The sequence below is a fragment of the Nomascus leucogenys genome, chromosome 7b (assembly GCF_006542625.1).
Source record: "Nomascus leucogenys isolate Asia chromosome 7b, Asia_NLE_v1, whole genome shotgun sequence".
Classification (NCBI taxonomy): domain Eukaryota; kingdom Metazoa; phylum Chordata; class Mammalia; order Primates; family Hylobatidae; genus Nomascus; species Nomascus leucogenys.
Window position 1 is genome coordinate 8,606,137 of NC_044387.1, and position 17,785 is coordinate 8,623,921.

Genomic DNA, 17,785 nt, shown 5'->3' on the forward strand with positions numbered 1-17,785 from the left:
CTCAACTGTGGCAGCTGAGATCTGGCTGCCGCCTAGCCAATTTCAAGCTTTATTCAAGGCTCCACCACTAGTTATCAGGATGGCCCTGTGTCTACTATGCTTGCTGGATTTTTTTTTTTTCTTTCTAAGATGGGAGTCTCGCTCTGTTGCCCAGGCTGGAGTGCAGTGGCACGATCTCTGCTCACTGCAAGCTCTGCCTCCCGGGTTCATGCCATTCTCCTGCCTCGGCCTCCTGAGTAGCTGGGACTACAGGCACCTGCCACCATGCCTGGATAATTTTTTCTATTTTTTAGTAGAGACGGGGTTTCACTGAGTTAGCCAGGATGGTCTCAATCTCCTGACCTCGTGATCTGCCCGCCTCGGCCTCCCAAAGTGCTGGGATTACAGGCGTGAGCCACCACACCTGGCCGCTTGCTGGATTTTTTTAACCAAGTATTTTTGAAATAGGCACAATAGATATTAAGGTATTTGAAGCTGCAGACTGTGACATGCTCCTGTACCAGTTCTTACTGCCAGTTACCAGAAACTCATTCAGACAGGACCATATTGATATACCTACCATTCCTGAAGAGGACAGAAATATTTACAGTGTCTACAAACTGGCACATAAACTTTGGAACCAACCAACCACTACCATTCTGACTTCTGAATCACCTTGAAAGCTAGTAGCTGCATTCTGGTATATCAAAGGCTGCTGGATGATCCTCGTCTGCGGAGCGGTGCTGAATGTTGGGGTGATCATTACCGTCTGTTGTTGCAGCTGAGCTTGAGGTTGAGGCTGGGGGCGGGGCTGAAGAACAGGAGTTGCCCTGGGTGTGGTGGGAACTGAGGTGGGAGAAACCTTGACCTGCAGGGTTGGAGCCTGTGGGGAGGCCGCCGAGGGAGAGAAGGAAGGTAATGGGACCTGGGTGAATGACCGTTGCATCGAAGGGTCCACAGCTCCGCTGCTGCTGCCCCTGCCATTGCTGCTGCTGCTGCTGCTGCTGCTGCCGCTGTTGCCGCTGCTGCTACCACCACCACCACTGCCAGGAAAGGAGCTACACAGCTGTTCTGAAAACAAGTCAGGGAACTCTCCCACTTGATTACTGACAAATTGCAGCATCTCTGTGAACAAAAGAAAAGGAGTAATTTTATTGCTATCCAAAAAGTTAACTTTCAAACTTGCTTAAGAAACTAAGGCATGAAAACCCAATGACTTTCCTAAGACCGTGGCAGAAATGGGTCAGGAAACACTTACCTCTTTCTTGTGGGGATCATCTGGGCCAAGATGGCTGCCCAAGGTCCGAGGACAACAGGACAGGACTTTATCTGTTTGATGTTCTTTTCCCTCCTCACACTCACCTCCAGGCCCTTTCTCTCACTTTCTTTCATTTTTTTTTTTTTTTTTTTTTTTTGAGACAGAGTCTTTCTCTGTTGCCCACGCTGGATGGAGTGCAGTGGCGCGATCTTGTCTCACTGCAACCTCCGCCTCCTGGGTTCAAGTGATTCTCCTGCCTCAGCCTGCCGAGTAGCTGGGACTACAGGCGCATGCCACCATGCCCAGCTAATTTTTGTAATTTTAGCAGAGACGGAGTTTCACCATATTGATCAGGTGGGTCTCGAACTCCTGACCTTAGGTGATCCACCCACCTTGGCCTCCCAAAGTGCTGGGATTACAGGTGTGAGCCACCGAGCCCAGCCTCTCTCATTTTCCTGATTGTTTTGATCATAAAAGGAACTACCCTTTGTACTAGATGGGTGCTGTTCTGTCGAAGGTACCAAGGGTCCTTTTTAACAGCTGGAAATGCTGAGGCAGCGAGTAGGGAGTCACTGTCCTAAGGCTGTGAGTATAGCGGTCTTGGCTTGTGAGGCCACCTCCAATCCTAGCACTGCAGACCCAAACTTGCTCTAACCCCCTTCCTCCTCACCACAGGGAGGCTCTGGGCCTCCTCTCCAAGCTGAGTACTGAAACTCTGGGCACTGTTGGTATTCTTGGAAACACTCAGGGACAACCAAGTTGATGGCCCCTAAGTCATGGAGCTTCAGGGATGCAAAGAATGGAAAAACCATGTATGAAGTCCAGGAGAGGAAAGTAACTTGGCCAAGGTCACACAGCTTGTCAGGGTACAGCTAGGATTAGAACCAGTTCTCTGCCTCCCAGCTTTGTGTTCTTCTACCACAACACAGTGCAGGTATGTTGCCAGGTCAGGACACAGCAAGCCTGCCCCGCCCTGAACTCCGTGCTTCCCAGGACCCATGCTAGCCCTTGTCTGGTTGTGCCCCTTTTCTCTGGGCAAAGAGTCTTGGGTCCAAAGGGATTTGTCCACCTGGAGACCACGCTTCCCTTTCTAGATCATGTTCCAAGTAGCTGGGACCCTTAAATTCCCAGCCCAAAGGGTCTCAAGCCTGCTTCCAGGGCCTCTTCCCTGGTCAATCTTCCCAAAGGCTTTCCAAAACCCAACTTAACCCACAACTACCCCCTCATCTCTCATGACTCCCTTCTTTTTCATATGACTGGTCCCTATAGAAGTCAGGAGCCTCAGCTTTGTCCCAGATAGTTTCAGATCTATAATTCTCTACATTGTCCACATTCTTTTCTCTTTTCTCTCTCCAATACATTCCCAAGAAGCTACTGCTTGTTATTGAACTATGGCCCCTCTTTTCCAAACCTTCAAGGCCATATGATACTCTGATTTAGACACCAAAACAAAAACCACTACACCACCACTATAAAAAAAAAAAAGGCACCATCTCCATTCCCCCAGACCTCCACCAGGATGTCCTTCTCAGGTCTCTGATGCTGTGTGTGTGTGTTTTTTTTTTGGGGTGGGGGTGGGGGCCTGGAGCCTGGGATATGTTTGTATATCTGACAAACAGAAAGCTGCTGAGGCCGGGTGTGGTGGCTCATGCCTGTAATCCCAGTGCATTGTGAGGCCAAGGTGGGAGGGTCACTTGAGGTCAGGAGTTTGAGAACAGCCTGGGCAACACAGCGAGACTCTGTCTGTCTCTCTCTTTTTTTTTTTTTTGAGACAGGGTCTTGCTCTGTCACCCAGGTTGGAGTGCAGTGTTGCAATTTGAGCTCACTGCAGCCTCCGCCTCCCAGGCTCAAGCGATCCTCCCACATCAGCCTCCTGAGTAGCTGGGACCACAGGCATGCGCCAACCATGCCCGGCTCATTTTTGTATTTGTATTTTGTATTTGTATTTTTTGTATTTGTAGAGACAAGGTTTCACCATGTTGCCCAGGCTGGTCTCAAACTCCTGAAAAGCAACCTCTCGGTTTGGCCTCCCAAAGTGCTGGGACTACAGGCGTGAGCCAGGGCACCTAGCCAGATCCCTTCTCTGAACACAAAACAAACAAACAAAAAAAAATACAAAGATTTTTTGGGCCGGGCGCGGTAACTCACACCTGTAATCTCAGCACTTTGGGAGGCCAAGGTGGGCGGATCACGAGGTCAGGAGATCGAGACCATCCTGGCTAACACGGTGAAACCCCATCTCTACTAAAAATACAAAAAATTAGCTGGGCGTGGTGGTGGACGCCTGTAGTCCCAGCTACTTGGTAGGCTGAGTCAGGAGAATGGAGTGAACTCAGGAGGCAGAGCTTGCAGTGAGTAGAGATCGTGCCACTGCACTCCAGCCTGGGCAACAGAGCGAGACTCGGTCTCAAAAAAAAAAAAATATATATATATATATATTTTGATATTTTATATATATAATATATATATATTTTTTGAAGCTTGCAGAAGGATAGGAAAAATAAATCATAATTAAATGTAAATAGGCTGGGGGTGGTGGCTTATGCTTGTAATCCCAGCACTTTGGGTGGCCAAGGCAGGTGGATCACCTGAAGTCAGGAGTTTGAGACCAGCCTGACAAATATGGTGAAACCCCGTCTCTACTACAAAAATTAGCCAGGCATGATGGTGGGTGCCTGTAATCCCAGCTACTCAGGAGGCTGAGGCAAGAGAATCGCTTGAACCCGGGAGGCGGAGGTTGCAGTGAGCCGAGATTGCTTCACTGCACTCCAGCCTAGGGAACACAGCAAGACTCCGTCCCAAAAAATAAATAAATAAATAGATAGATAAATAAATAAATGTAAATAAATAAAGCTGCTGGGGCTTTCTACTGTGGCCTCCATATGGGATAACTGGAGCTTTGCATTTCAATCCGGGTACCTTAAGTATTCAGTCAGTTAAACCTGCTGGGCAAAACAGCATCTCACCAGACTACATTTCTACATAGTGGTATTATTTACCAACACCTTGACACTAAGTTCTGTCCTCACTCAGCCTTGTGTGAGGGAGAAATGGGCAGATTGCTATAGATATTGTAACTTGTACTAACCAATTCCAATTCCTTGACATGATTAAACTGAGAAATGTCCTCAAATTCAGTACATTTAAACAAAACATAATTTAGTGCTGACACACTCCAAGTACAAGATTATAAAATGCATTAAGAAAATGACTTAAGAGAAATCTAAGAATTTGTTGAACCTTTTAGAATTCCCCCAGAATCCCAACTTTATAAGAAATCAACACAGAGGGCTGTAACACAGAGCCAGAAAAACATCACACACTGGCCGACAGTTTCCATCCATGGAAAGCTAAGGAGGGCAGAAGGCCAAGGTGGCCTCATAGATGCACACAGGCTTTGGTGGTAGTCAGGCCTAGGTGTGAGTCTCTGGAGGCCCACCTAATCAGTGGTGTGAGTGTGGGCAAGTTACTTTGTCTCTACGACTTGGTTTCCTCACTACAAAAGGCTGCTTTGAAAATACACACTTGGCCTCTTTGCCCTGAAGATTAATAAGATAATTTATCCAAAGTGCTTGGTGAAGGGCAGACACTTATGCAGGTCCCTGTTAGTAGTACTTCCAGAGCACCCGCTACACAGGCACGTGGGTGCACTGATCTCATTTTGTCAAGTACTCTTGAAACCCTTTTGTGGGGAAGATATGGGCTGGTGTGGTGAAGTAACCTACAAAGGTCACAAAGCTTAGTTCACGAAGCGTAAGAGTGTGTAGGCAGATGGAATGAGACTACTTAAATTAAAATAAAAAAACCCTTTCAACCCACACACAAAAAGCTCCAGTGAAGCCATCTCCAGTCAGCCAGGCAGCTGGGTACTGGGCTGAGTGGCACAGAGGGGCTGTTAAGATGAACATCTGCAGAAAGGAGTGATGGGAAGCTCCAGCAGGGCACACAGAGCCTCTCCAGGACCCCATCTGGTCTGCAGTGCCAGAAAAGGGGAGGCCTGGAGAACCAGGGTGCAGTTGTGCTTTGTAACTCTGAGCTACACCCATGGGAACGTCCTAATGGCTCCTCACTGTTCCCTGCTCTGATCATTCACATTCTGTGATTACACAGGCTCTCATTTCCACAGAGAGCCATGAAACTCAGAAAAGGGAGTCCTGGGAGAAGGCACAAGTTTTATGGAGCTTTGAAAATGAAGCTCCAGTTCCTACGGCAGGCCACAGAGCTCAGGGCCAGAGACAGGCCTCCCAGGAGCTAGGCTGGCACGCTCAAGCTCATCTCACTCTCCTGCTCCTGTTTTTAGCTGCTTTGTAAACTTATAGCTAAGTTGCTTAACAAAGTAGGTGAGGCCCCAGGAAACTATATCTGGGTTCTGGTCTCTAAAGGCAAGTAACCAAAATTAGAGGTTCCTGTTATCATCCGTGCATTGCAAGCAGCCCCATGACTCACAAAGAGACCCCGAGTTCACATGTACTTTATGGAGCTTGTGGCTTGGAGGTAACATAAATATCACTTTGCTCAGCTCAGCCTTCAGCATCTACCTGAGAATGAGGTAACCTGAAATCTGGTTAAATTAATTCTGGTCAAGAATAAAGAATGTGGAGCCTCCAAATAGGGTTATAGTTTCTCCAAATTACAGAATCAGTCAATAATCCTTTAATAGGTTTTTGTTACCCAGCCCTGTTAGGGGCTGGGAAACCTAGTTTACAAAGGTCATTTATTCTTATATTTTGTATTTATTATGCACCTTGCGTTAGACAATGTTTTTAATAATTTTTTTTTTGAGACAAAGTCTTGCTCTGTCGCACAGGCGTGTAGTGGTGCAATCTCAGCTCACTGCAACCTCCGCCTCCTGGGTTCAAGTGATTCTTCTACCTCAGCCTCCCAAGTAGCTGGGGCTACAGGCACATACCACCACGCCCTGCTAATTTTTGTATTTTTAGTAGAGACAGGGTTTCACCATGTTGGCCAGGCTGGTCTCGAACTCCTGACCTCAGATGATCTGCCTACCTCGGCCTCTCAAAGTGCTAGGATTACAGGTGTGAGCAAATGCGCCTGGCCCTGTTTTTAATAATTTGTTAAAATCATAAAAGTAATATATTCACTAAAGAAAAATTTAGAAAGCATATAAATGAACAAAAATAAAAATCATCCAGCAGTTCCACTATTCTTGAGTCATCCATTGTCAATTTTTTTTTTTTTAATGGAGTCTTACTCAGTTGCCCAGGCTGGAGTGCAGTGGCGTGATCTTGGCTCTCCACAACCTCCACATCCCAGGTTCAAGCAATTCTCCTGCCTCAGCCTCCTGAGTATCTGGGATTACAGGTGCATGCCACCATGCCCGGCTAATTTTTGTATTTTTAGTAGAGAGGGGGTTTAACCACAATGGACAGGCTCGTCTTGAACTGGTGTCCTTGTGATCCGCCTGCCTCGGCCTCCCGAAGTGCTGGGATTACAGGCGTGAGCCACCGCGCCCGGCCCATTGTCAATGTTTTAATGCGTGCCCTTCCAGATTTCTTCCTCTACAAGACTTGCTTGCACACTTAAAGCATGCACATGCATGCAAATGGTTTTACAAAAATGAGATCACACTGAACATGCTACTTTGCACCCTGTTCCCTTTGCTTAACAAAATATGAAGAACATTCAGTGTCAACCATTACAGACATAACATCATCCTTTTCAGAGTCCCAAAGTATCATTCTGTGTGCCATTGTATTGTACCAGTGTATTAAATCTGTTTAACTTAATGATGAAAAATTGCTTTCAATTTTTCAGCATTATCTTTTTTTTATTTTTTTGAGACAGGGTCTTGCTCTTGCCCAGGCTGGAAGGCAGTGGTGGGGCTCAGTGCAGCCTCTACCTCCTGTGCTTAAGCAATCCTCCCACCTCAGACTCCCGAGTAGCTGAGACTACAAGCATGCATCACCAAACCTGGCTAACTTTAAAGAAATCTTTTTTTTGTGGAGACAGTCTCCCTATGTTGTCTAAGCTGGTCTCAAACTCCTGGGCTCAAGCAATCCTCTTGACTTGGCCTCCCAAAGTGCTGGGATTACAGGCATGTGCCACCACACCCAGCAAGTTATTCGGCATTATTAACAACTCTTTTTTCCCCCTACTTCTCTATTTTCTTTTTTTTTTTTTTTTTTTTTTGAGAGGGAGTCTCGCTCTGTCGCCCAGGCTGGAGTGCAGTGGCGCAATCTCGGCTCACTGCAAGCTCCGCCTCCCGGGTTCACGCCATTCTCCTGTCTCAGCCTCTCCGAGTAGCTGGGACTACAGGCGCCCGCCACCACGCCCGGCTAATTTTTTGTATTTTTAGTAGAGACGGGGTTTCATCGTGGTCTCGATCTCCTGACCTCGTGATCCACCCGCCTCAGCCTCCCAAAGTGCTGGGATTACAAGCGTGAGCCACCGCGCCCGGCCCAGTTCTCTATTTTCTTAGGATAAATTCCTAGAAGTTAGATGGCTGGGTCAAAGGACCACTGTACATGCTTTGGAGAGGTTTCAAAAATCTATGCTCCTGCTAGTGTTTCCTCACAGCCATTTCTGTCAATCTGATAGTGGAAAAAACCGACATGGAATTGTTTTGTCTTGCATGACTGAGTACTAACTGAGGCTGAAAGTCTTTTTTTTTTAAAGTCCCAATTTTATTGAGCATTTGCATTTCTTCCTTTGTAAACTGCCTGCTCTTGACCTTTGTCCATTTTTTCTATCAGGCTATTTTGTCTTTTTTTTTTTTTCACTGATTTAAAAAACTTCCAGATATTATGGATATTTATTTTTCTTAAATGTCTGTATTTCCCCCACTTTGTTATTTCTCTTTTAATATGTTCAGAAAAAAAGAATGACATAGCAATTAAGAATTGCCATGTCAGCGGGCACGGTGTCTCACGCCTGTAATCCCAGCACTTTGGGAGGCCGAGGCGGGTGGATCATGAGGTCAAGAGATTGAGACCATCCTGGCTAACACGGTGGAACCCCGTCTCTACTAAAAATATAAAAAATTAGCTGGGCGTGGTGGCGGGCGCCTGTAGTCCCAGCTACTTGGGAGGCTGAAGCAGGAGAATGGCGTGAACCTAGGAGGCAGAGCTTGCACTGAGCTGAGATTGCGCCACTGCACTCCAGCCTGGGCGACAGAGCGAGACTCTGTCTCAAAAAAAAAAAAAAAAAAAAAAAAAAAAAAAAAGGAAGAAGAAGAATCATCATGTCCTAGCCTTGGAACCTGGGGCAAGTTTTACCTCTCTGAGCTGCAGTTTTTCTCAACTGTACATTGTGGCTAACAATTACAGCTACCTCACGGATTGATGAGATAATTCATGTGGAATCTATGGCACCACGCCTGGCACTTAGTATTAGCTAGTACACATTATTCATAGTGGAGTTTTTTTTGACATTTTTGCTTTAACTCTTACTTTGAAAATGTGAATTTGTTCAAATGAATCAGATATATCCAGAAACAATCTGACCATAACATAAATTTTGCATTTGCTTATGCATGAGAGAAACACTAGGAAATGCAGAAAACCATATTCAGCTAAAATGAGCCATGCAGGAATGCATAAAATGTGCACACACATACACAGGCACCTTAAACATCTACCAGCTTCATCAGGTCACTGCACGTAATATGAATCACATCCATCACATTGATGTCAGAACTTTCCATTGGACTTCAGACAGCCCTCCTTCCACCACTTCCTGGTAACTCCCAAGCTGTAACCTAATGACACTTGCTTCCCACAAGCAAACCTCAGGTGTTTTTCAAGCCAAAGTGCCTTTTCATTGTGATATTTATATATTTCTTAGTTTTTCTGGTCTATAAAACTGTGTGACTGTTTTCTTAGGTCCCTATCTTTTCTTTTTTTTTGAGACAGAGTCTTGCTCTGTCGCCCAGGCTGGAGTGCAGTGGCAGGATCTCGGCTCACTGTAACCTCCACCTCCTTGGTTCAAGCAATTCTCCTGCCTCAGCCTCCTGAGTAGCTGGGATTACAGGCGCCCACCACCACACCCAGTAGAGATGGGGTTTCACCATGTTGGTCAGGCTGGTCTTGAACCCCTGGCCTCATGGTCCACCCGCCTGGGCCTCCCAAAGTGCTGGGATTACAGGCATGAGCCACCACGCCCGGCAGGTCCCTATTTTTTTAAAAAATAAATCTTTTCCTTTTTTTGGTCACCTATGAGATTTTTTATTGTTATGATCCTTAACCCCCCATTTCCCAGTAAGTTCTGGGTTTTTGTTTTAGAGACAGGGTCTTACTCTGTCACCCAGGCTGGAGTGCAGTGATGTGACCATAGCTCACTGTGGCCTCTACCTCCTGGGCTTAAGGGATCCTCCACTGCAGCCTCTTGGGTAGCTGGGAGTACAGGCACACACCACCATGTCCAGATAATTTTTATTTTTTATTCGTAAGAGAGACTGGGTCTTGCTTTGTTGCCCAGGCTGGTCTTGAACTCCCTGCCTCGTGCAATCCTCCCACCTTAGCCTCCTGATTACAAGCATGAGCCAACATGCCCACTCTGTGTTTTTTATTGCATGATTTCACATAGCATGATTTTTAGAAATGCACATGATGAACTATAGCAGAACTGACTATACACCAATTTTACATTGTATAGTGAAATTACATGGCTTCTGTGTAACACTTAAGAAAAACCCTCACCCTCAAGATCAGAGGAATATTCACCTAAACTTTCTTCATTTGCACTTTTTGTTCATTTTATCTTTCATATTAGAGCTGCCCAACAAGTACAAGAACATGGAAATAATCATGGTGTGTGATGTGTGTGGACCGCTGAAAATGAGATGGACCACACCAGTGAGGGAGGTAAATGCAAAATCTAATTCCCAACAAGTATCCTGATTGAACGTATAGAACTCTTTCATCATAATGATCCTATCTCCCCATCTACAATATTTTTTTCTGATAATTATTTAAAAAACCAAATGTAGACTAGTTTCAAACCTAAAGATCAATATGAGATAACCATTTCTCCATTCTACTATTTGTTATCATCACTGCTTTCTCCAGGACCTAAAACATCAGTTACCCACACTCTAGTCACCCAGAGGAGCAGCTGAGAAACTGGGCTCTATCAACCACATCCTTCAATTAAGAAGCCCTAAAATGCAAGCAATAATATAGGGAACAAAGGGAAGGTTTTAACAGGCAAACTGTTGTCTAAAAATCACTCCACTCAAACACCAGGGGGCATATCAGAGCACAGGGACGGTATCATGTCCTTCCTTCAAGGGGGTTCTGGGTCACCTTCCTGGGAAGAGTCTGGAGGAGGTGTTGAATGACACAGGATGGCAAGCTGGTGACTCAAGCATCCTATATTTTAAGCAACAGATGAGTGAACTCTTTTACTGGCAAAGAAACCACAAAGAAAAATTGGGTAGAGAGGTGCAGATTCTCAAATGCTTGTGTTTCATAACATACACAAAGGTGTCATATATTCCTTTGCATATAATAAATATTACATAATAAAATAAAACAATTCAGAATGAGAAGAAAAAGGAATCACAAAGGAAACCCAAAGGAATTCTCAAATGGTCTTCTGGTCTTCTCTGTCTAGTGCTCTCTCTCCCCGCCTCTCATGGCAGCTCCGGAGGGGCTTGAACTCCTTGACCTTAGGTGATCCACCTGCCTCAGCCTCCCAAAGTGCTGGGATTACAGGCATGAGCCACCGTGCCCTGCCCTTAAATCAAATCAAATTCTTAAACACAAGCTACCAAGCTTCCTATGAATCGCTCCCTTCTGTTCCAAGGGTTTTCACTTCCCACACACTTTAGTTCATCATCCACCCTGGAAAAGTACTCACTCCCTCTTCTGCACATGCCTTTGAGGGGTAGGGTAGGGCAATCTTTCTTTGAATGTAAGTGCCATGTCTCCTCTTTTCTACTTGTGACCACCCTCTTCCTTTCTCCAAACTCTGAATTTCACAATTCTACTTCAAAACTATTTAAAATTACTTTTTACCAGGGACTCTTTTCCACCTCAGATGATCTAGCCATCTTTTAGTTCTTGAACTCAATTGTGATTTATTTTGTTAAAGAAAATTATTGGTCAGGCGTGGTGGCACACGCCTGTAATCCCAGCACTTTGAGAGGCTGAGGTGGCCAGATCGCTCAAGTTCAGGAGTTTGAGACCAGCCTGGGCAACATAGCGAGACCCCATCTCTACAAAAAATACAAACTTTACCAGGGCGTGGTGGCATGCACCTGTAGGCCCAGCTACTTGGGAGGCTGAGGTGGGAGGATTGCTTAAGCCTGGGAGGTGGAGGTTGCAGTGAGCAGAGTTTGTGCCACTGTACTCCAACCTGGGCGACAGGGCAAGACCATGTCTCAAGAAAACAGGAAAGAAAAATTAACTAAAACTTGGAAATAAGACCAAAAAAAAGTTACATGCCTCTTTAAAGTTATACTAAAATTGCAGTTACTCAGGAGGCTAAGGCAGAAGGATCACTTAAGGCCAGGAGTTTGAGGCTGCAGTGAGGCATGATCATGCTACTACATTCCAGCCTGGACAAAATAGTGAGACCCCATCTCTCTAAAAAACAAAAAAACTTGGTCAGGCCTGGTGGCACATGCCTGTAGTCCCAGCTACTTGGGAGGCTGAGGTGGGAGGATCACTTGAGGCCAGAGTTCAAGGCTGCAGTGAGCCACGATTTTACCACTGTACTCAAGCCTGGAACAACAGAGCAAGACCCCTGACTCAAAAAAAAAAAAAAAAAAAAGTTATACTACAGCACTGTCTAAGCTGCCTGCCTAAAAGTTATCTGATGCTCTAAGGAACCATCACCTTGTTTGACTTTCTATTTACTACTGATTAACGCTCCCATTCTGTAAAGTTAGATGTTAGCCTGCAGAAAATTGTTAAGTTAAAATGATTTCTGTCTGGTAGAAAAGATAACCTTTAAGCTTTTGTTTTCATTGCACTATAGGACATTAACTAGTTTTGAGTTTTTTTTGAGCCAGAGTCTTGCTGTGTCGCCCAGGCTGGAGTGCAGTGGCACGATTTTGGCTCACTGCAACCTCCACTTCCCAGTTTCAATTCTCCCGCCTCAGTCTCCAGAGTAGCTGGGACTACAGGTGTCTGCCACCACACCCAGCTAATTTTTGTATTTTTAGTAGACGAAATTTAACCATGTTGGCTAGGCTGGTCTTCAGCACCTGACCTCAAGTGATCCACCCGCCTCAGTCTCCCAAAGTCCTGGGATTACAGGCGTGAACCACCGAACCTGGCCCTAGTTTTGTATTTAAATTTGCAATCTTATTCCTGCATTCTTTTTTCTATGTAAACATCAGTTTCTTGCAGTCTCCTTTGATCCATTTGTCATCCTGTTATCTTCATTAACAATGTTAATCTCTGATATGTGCTCATGACGTTTTAGTTTAAGACTATGTTTTTAACTTTTAAAAAACTTTACTTTGCTATATTACATATAGTAAGTTTTTTTTTTTTAATGCTGCACATGCCTGTTGGTCCAGCTACACAGCAGGCTAAGATGGGAGGATCACTTGAACCTAGGAATTCAAGGTCGGCCTAGGCAATAAAGTGAGACAAGGTCACTAAATAAATTTTATTTTGTTTATTTATTTTTTGAGACAGTCTCACTCTGTCACCCAGGCTGGAGTGCAGTGGTGCGATCTCAGCTCACTGCAGCCTCCAGCTCCACCTCCGCCTCCCAGGTTCAAGTAATTCTCAAGCCTCAGGCTCCTGAGTAGCTGGGATTACAGGCACCTACCACCAAACCCAGCTAATTTTTGTATTTTCAGTGGAGACGGGGTTTCACCACGTTGGCCAGGCTGGTCTCGAACTCCTGGCCTCAAGTGATCTGCCTGCCTCAGCCTCCCAAAGTGCTGGGATTATAGGCATGAGCCACCACCCCCGGATTCTAAATAAATAAATCTTGAAGATGTTTTTCTTATGTCTTGTGTTCTATGAGTGCGTGGAGAAAATCTTCCTTTCCCTGTACCGCTTCAAGCACCAAGCACACTGGTACTAAAAAACAAAAGCCAGGCCGGGCATGGTGGCTCACTCCTGCAATCTCAGCACTTTGGGAGGCCGAGGCGGGTGGATCACCTGAGGTCAGGAGTTCGAGACAGCCTGGCCAACATGGTGAAACCCCATCTCTACTAAAAATATAAAAATTATCTGGGTGTGGGGGTGGGTGCCTATAATCCCAGCTACTCGGAAGGCTGAGGCAGTTATCACTTGAACCTGGGAGGCAGAGGTTGCAGTGAGTCGAGATCGTGCCACTGCACTCCAGCCTGGGTGGCAAGAGTGAAATGCCATCTCAAAACAAAAACAAAAAAAACACAAAACACAAAACAACAACAACAACAACAACAACAAAAAACTGGCACTGACTCACTGAAATGCTCTCAGTAGCAACTTTCATGCAACCTATAAAAATGGTGATCATGCTTTCTTTCTTTTTTCTTTTTTTTTTTTTTTTTTGAGATGGAGTGTTGCTCTGTCGCCCAGGATGGACTGCAGTGGCGTGATCTCGGCTCACTGCAAGCTCCGCTTCCCAGGTTCACGCCATTCTCCTGCCTCAGCCTCCCGAGTAGCTGGGACTACAGGCGCCCGCCACCACGCCCAGCTAATTTTTTGTATTTTTAGTAGAGACGTGGTTTCACCGTGTTAGCCAGGATGGTCTCGATCTCCTGACCTTGTGATCCACCTGCCTCGGCCTCCCAAAGTGCTGGGATTATAGGCGTGAGCCACTGCGCCCGACCAATCATGCTTTCTGAACCAGAAACTAGAAGGGATGTTTCACCTCATAATGGAATAAGATATTTTTTAAAGTTAGACTAGCCTGGAAAATCTGGACAGATCTATGTAATTTCTGCAAAGCTTTCACTTTTAGGGAGGTAAGTATGTAAATACAGAAGGATTTCAACGGGTTAAGCATCCACCGTGTACCAGGCACAGAGATAATAAATTAGTCCTTGACTTCAAAGAGTTAGTGAAAGGATCACAATATGGTTTGTGAAGACTGTCACAGCAGAGATGTGCATCTGCAAGACACCAAAGAGGACATAGCGAACATGACAAAATCACAGACTCCAGCAGGTCAACAGTTCCCTGAAGGAGTTGGACTGAAGGCTGATCAGGATGCAAAGTACAGTCTAGGCCAGGGAACCTCTTGAGCCAAGGCAGGGAGACATGGAGCTGCACGGTAGGCTGTTGAAGACAATGGGTGATGGGCAGGGCACCATACCGGGCAGGTTGTTAGGGGCCAAAGCACAAAGGGCCCTACAACTCATGGTGGTGAAATGAAAAAATGAAGGAGAACTCATAGCAAGTTGTCCAACAATGCTCTAAGAAGGAGAGCTCCTCCAGCCCAGCAGTTGCTCATTCTGGTTTACATGGGGTTGAGGAGGCAGAGGCTGCTGTCCTGCCTAGAACCCCAAAATATCATGAACTAATTAAGAATCACTGGCTGGGAGCAGTGGCTCATGCCTGTAATCCCAGCACTTTGGGAGGCCAAGGCGAGTGGATCACTTGAGGTCAGGAGTTGGAGACCAGCCTGGCCAATATGGTGAAACCCTGTCTCTACTAAAACTACAAAAATTAGCTGGGCATGGTGGCACATGCCTGCAGCTACTCAGGAGGCTGAGGCAGAAGAATCACTTGAACCCAGGAGGTGGAGGTTGCAGTGAGCCGAGACTGTGCCATTGCACTCCAGCCTAGGCAAAAAGAGCAAAACTCCATCTCCAAAAAAAAAAAAAAAAAAAAAAAAAAAAAAATTCTGAGAATATGAGAATGGCTGGAATAAAAAGTCAGTCAGATAACTTCATCAATTGATGAAGAAGCTGAGAATTTTCTGAAAACTGGTTAAATAAGAGTTTTGGTTATAAATATGGCCCAAAAAGTGACCAAAACTGGGAAACAGGTCATCTCCCATGGCCTGTAGGGTTCAGGGTTTCAGATGAAAGTCAGGAGAGGAAAAAACAAAAAAATAAAAAAAGAGTGACAAGGGATCAGATTTAAGGAGAAAGGCAAGATGTCAAAAAGCTAAACCAAGCCTGTTTTGCAAGGCCAAACTGAATGGCGATTTCACGATTAAATTCAAAGAGAAGTGGCTGTGACTCCAATAATGTAATCACTGTGCTATCTTTGAAAAATTAATTTCCTTGAGACTCAGTTACTTAATTGTAAATATGGGAATAATCCAAACTGATGGATATATATCAATACACAGAAATACATCAAGCACATAATAAAATGTATTTAATTTTTTCACTTTTTTTTCTTTTTTTTTCCTCCCTCCCTCCCTGCCTCCCTCCCTCCTTCACTCCCAGGCCAGGTCCCCATAGGTTTGCCTTTTGTTTGTTTGTTTGTTTGTTTGTTTGTTTGTTTTGAGATGGAGTCTCCCTCTGTCGCCCAGGCTGGAGTGCAGTGGCACAATCTCTGCTCACTGCAAGCTCCATCTCCCGGGTTCACGCCATTCTCCTGCCTCAGCCTCCGAAGTAGCTGGGACAACAGGCGTCCACTACCACGGCCGGCTAATTTTTTGTATTTTTTAGTAGAGACGGGGTTTCACCCTGTTAGCCAGGATGGTCTTGATCTCCTGACCTTGTGATCCGCCCACCTTGGCCCCACAAAGTGCTGGGATTACAGGCGTGAGCCACCACACCTGGCCGCTTTGTGTTTTTTTTTTAAGTGTCTTTAGAAGCAAGGCCTTATTGGCTGAGTGTGGTAGCTCATGCCTGTAATACCAGCACTTTGGGAGGCCGAGGCGGGTGGATCACCTGCAGTGAGGAGTTCAAGACCAGCCTGGCCAACAGGGTGAAACCCCCTCTCTACTTAAAATACAAAAAATCAGCTGGGCGTGGTGGTACACACCTGTAATCCCAGCTACTCGGAAGGCCGAGGCAGGAGAATCGCTTGAACCCAGGAGGCGGAGGTTGCAGTGAGCTGAGATCGCGCCATTGCACTCCAGACTGGGGGACAAGAGCGAGACTTCGTCTCAAAAAAAAAAAAAAAAAAAACAAACAAAAAGACTAAAAGAAGCAGGGCCTTACTATGTTGCCCAGGAGAGTCTCAAATTCCTGGACTCAAGTGATCCTCCTGCCTCAGGCTCCCAAGCAGCCCAGACCATGCTGACTTCCCACAGTTTTTTTTTAAAACATAAATTTAAAAAGGGGAAAATCCCCAGGTTAGATTCCAATTAAACCTTTGAATAAAAGCCAGTGGTCGCACTATTGATATTTAAGAACAAAACCAACGAAGTGACAAAGCTAATAAACTTATTTTCTGGGTAGAAAGCATATTTATATTTTATTTAAATATACAGACGGTAATATTACTGAAATTAAATTCATTCATGTCCTCCATGAGGACAACATAAAAGTAGCTACCACTGATACCCACTTAGGACATTATATCAACCCTGGGACCAATATTATTAATATGTTTTAAAAGTGAGGAAACTGGCCGGGCTTTTTGGCTCACACCTGTAATCTCAGCACTTTGGGAGGCCGAAGTGGGCGGATCACTTGAGGTCAGGAGTTCAAAACCAGCCTGGCCAACATGGTGAAACCCCATCTCTACCAAAAATACAAAAATTAGCTGGGCGTGGTAGTGGGCATCTGTAATCCGAGCTACTCAGGAGGCTGAGGCAGGAGAATCGCTTGAACTGTGGAGGCAGAGGTCGCAGTGAGCCAAGATCTCTCCACTCTACTCCAGCCCAGGGGACAGAGGCTATCTCCAAAAAAAAAAAAAAGAAAGAAAGAAAAAAGTGAGGAATCTAAGATTCAAAGAAATTAGATAATTTGCCAAAGCCCCCTACATAATCTACAAAGTGGCTGAACTGCGATTTGATTTTATATCTATATTTAGGTTTGTCTGAATCTCTCCTCTACCCACACTTTTTTCCCCTTACAAAACAAACATTTCTTGGATTTTACATTTATGCTCATCACAACTTGGGAAAAAGCTGTAAGACAGACTTGGAGTGACAAAAAAGGAGATTTGGGGCTGTGTGGAGGGGCACTTAGGTAATCATGTCATTACTTTTTTTTTTTGGGATGGAGTCTCGCTCTGTTGCCAGGCTGGAGTGCAGTGGCACCATCTCGGCTGACTGCAACCTCCGCCTCCCGGGTTCTGAAGTGATTCTCCTGCCTCACCCTCCTGAGTAGCTGGGACTACAGGTGCCCGCCACCACACCTGGCTAATTTTTGGTATTTTTAGTAGAGACAGGGTTTCACCATGTTAGCCAGGATGGTCTTGATCTCCTGCCCCCGTGATCCACCTGCCTCGGCCTCCCAAAGTGCTGGGATTACAGGCGTGAGCCACGGCACCCGGTCCCATCTCATTACTTTCTTTTTTTGTTGTTGTTGTTGAGATGGAGTCTCGCTCTGTCACCCAGGCTGGAGTGCAGTGGCGCAATCTCGGCCAAACTCCACCTCCCTGGTTAAAGCAATTCTCTCGCCTCAGCCTCCCAAGTAGCTGGGACTACAGGTGTGTGCCACTACTCCCGGCTAATTTTTTGTATTTTTTTTAACAGAGATGGGGTTTCACCATGTTAGTCAGGATG

At 45.5% G+C, this 17,785-nt stretch overlaps 1 protein-coding gene across 1 annotated transcript in view; it reads right to left on the reverse strand.

Moving 5' to 3' along the window:
• Window positions 1-17,785, reverse strand: part of SREBF2 (sterol regulatory element binding transcription factor 2) — a 74,687-nt gene that overhangs the window by 40,067 nt on the left and 16,835 nt on the right. The window contains exon 2 of the mRNA XM_030815456.1: window positions 655-1,104. Within this exon, the coding sequence (XP_030671316.1) occupies window positions 655-1,104 (450 nt within the window). The remainder of the gene's footprint in view (window positions 1-654; window positions 1,105-17,785) is intronic.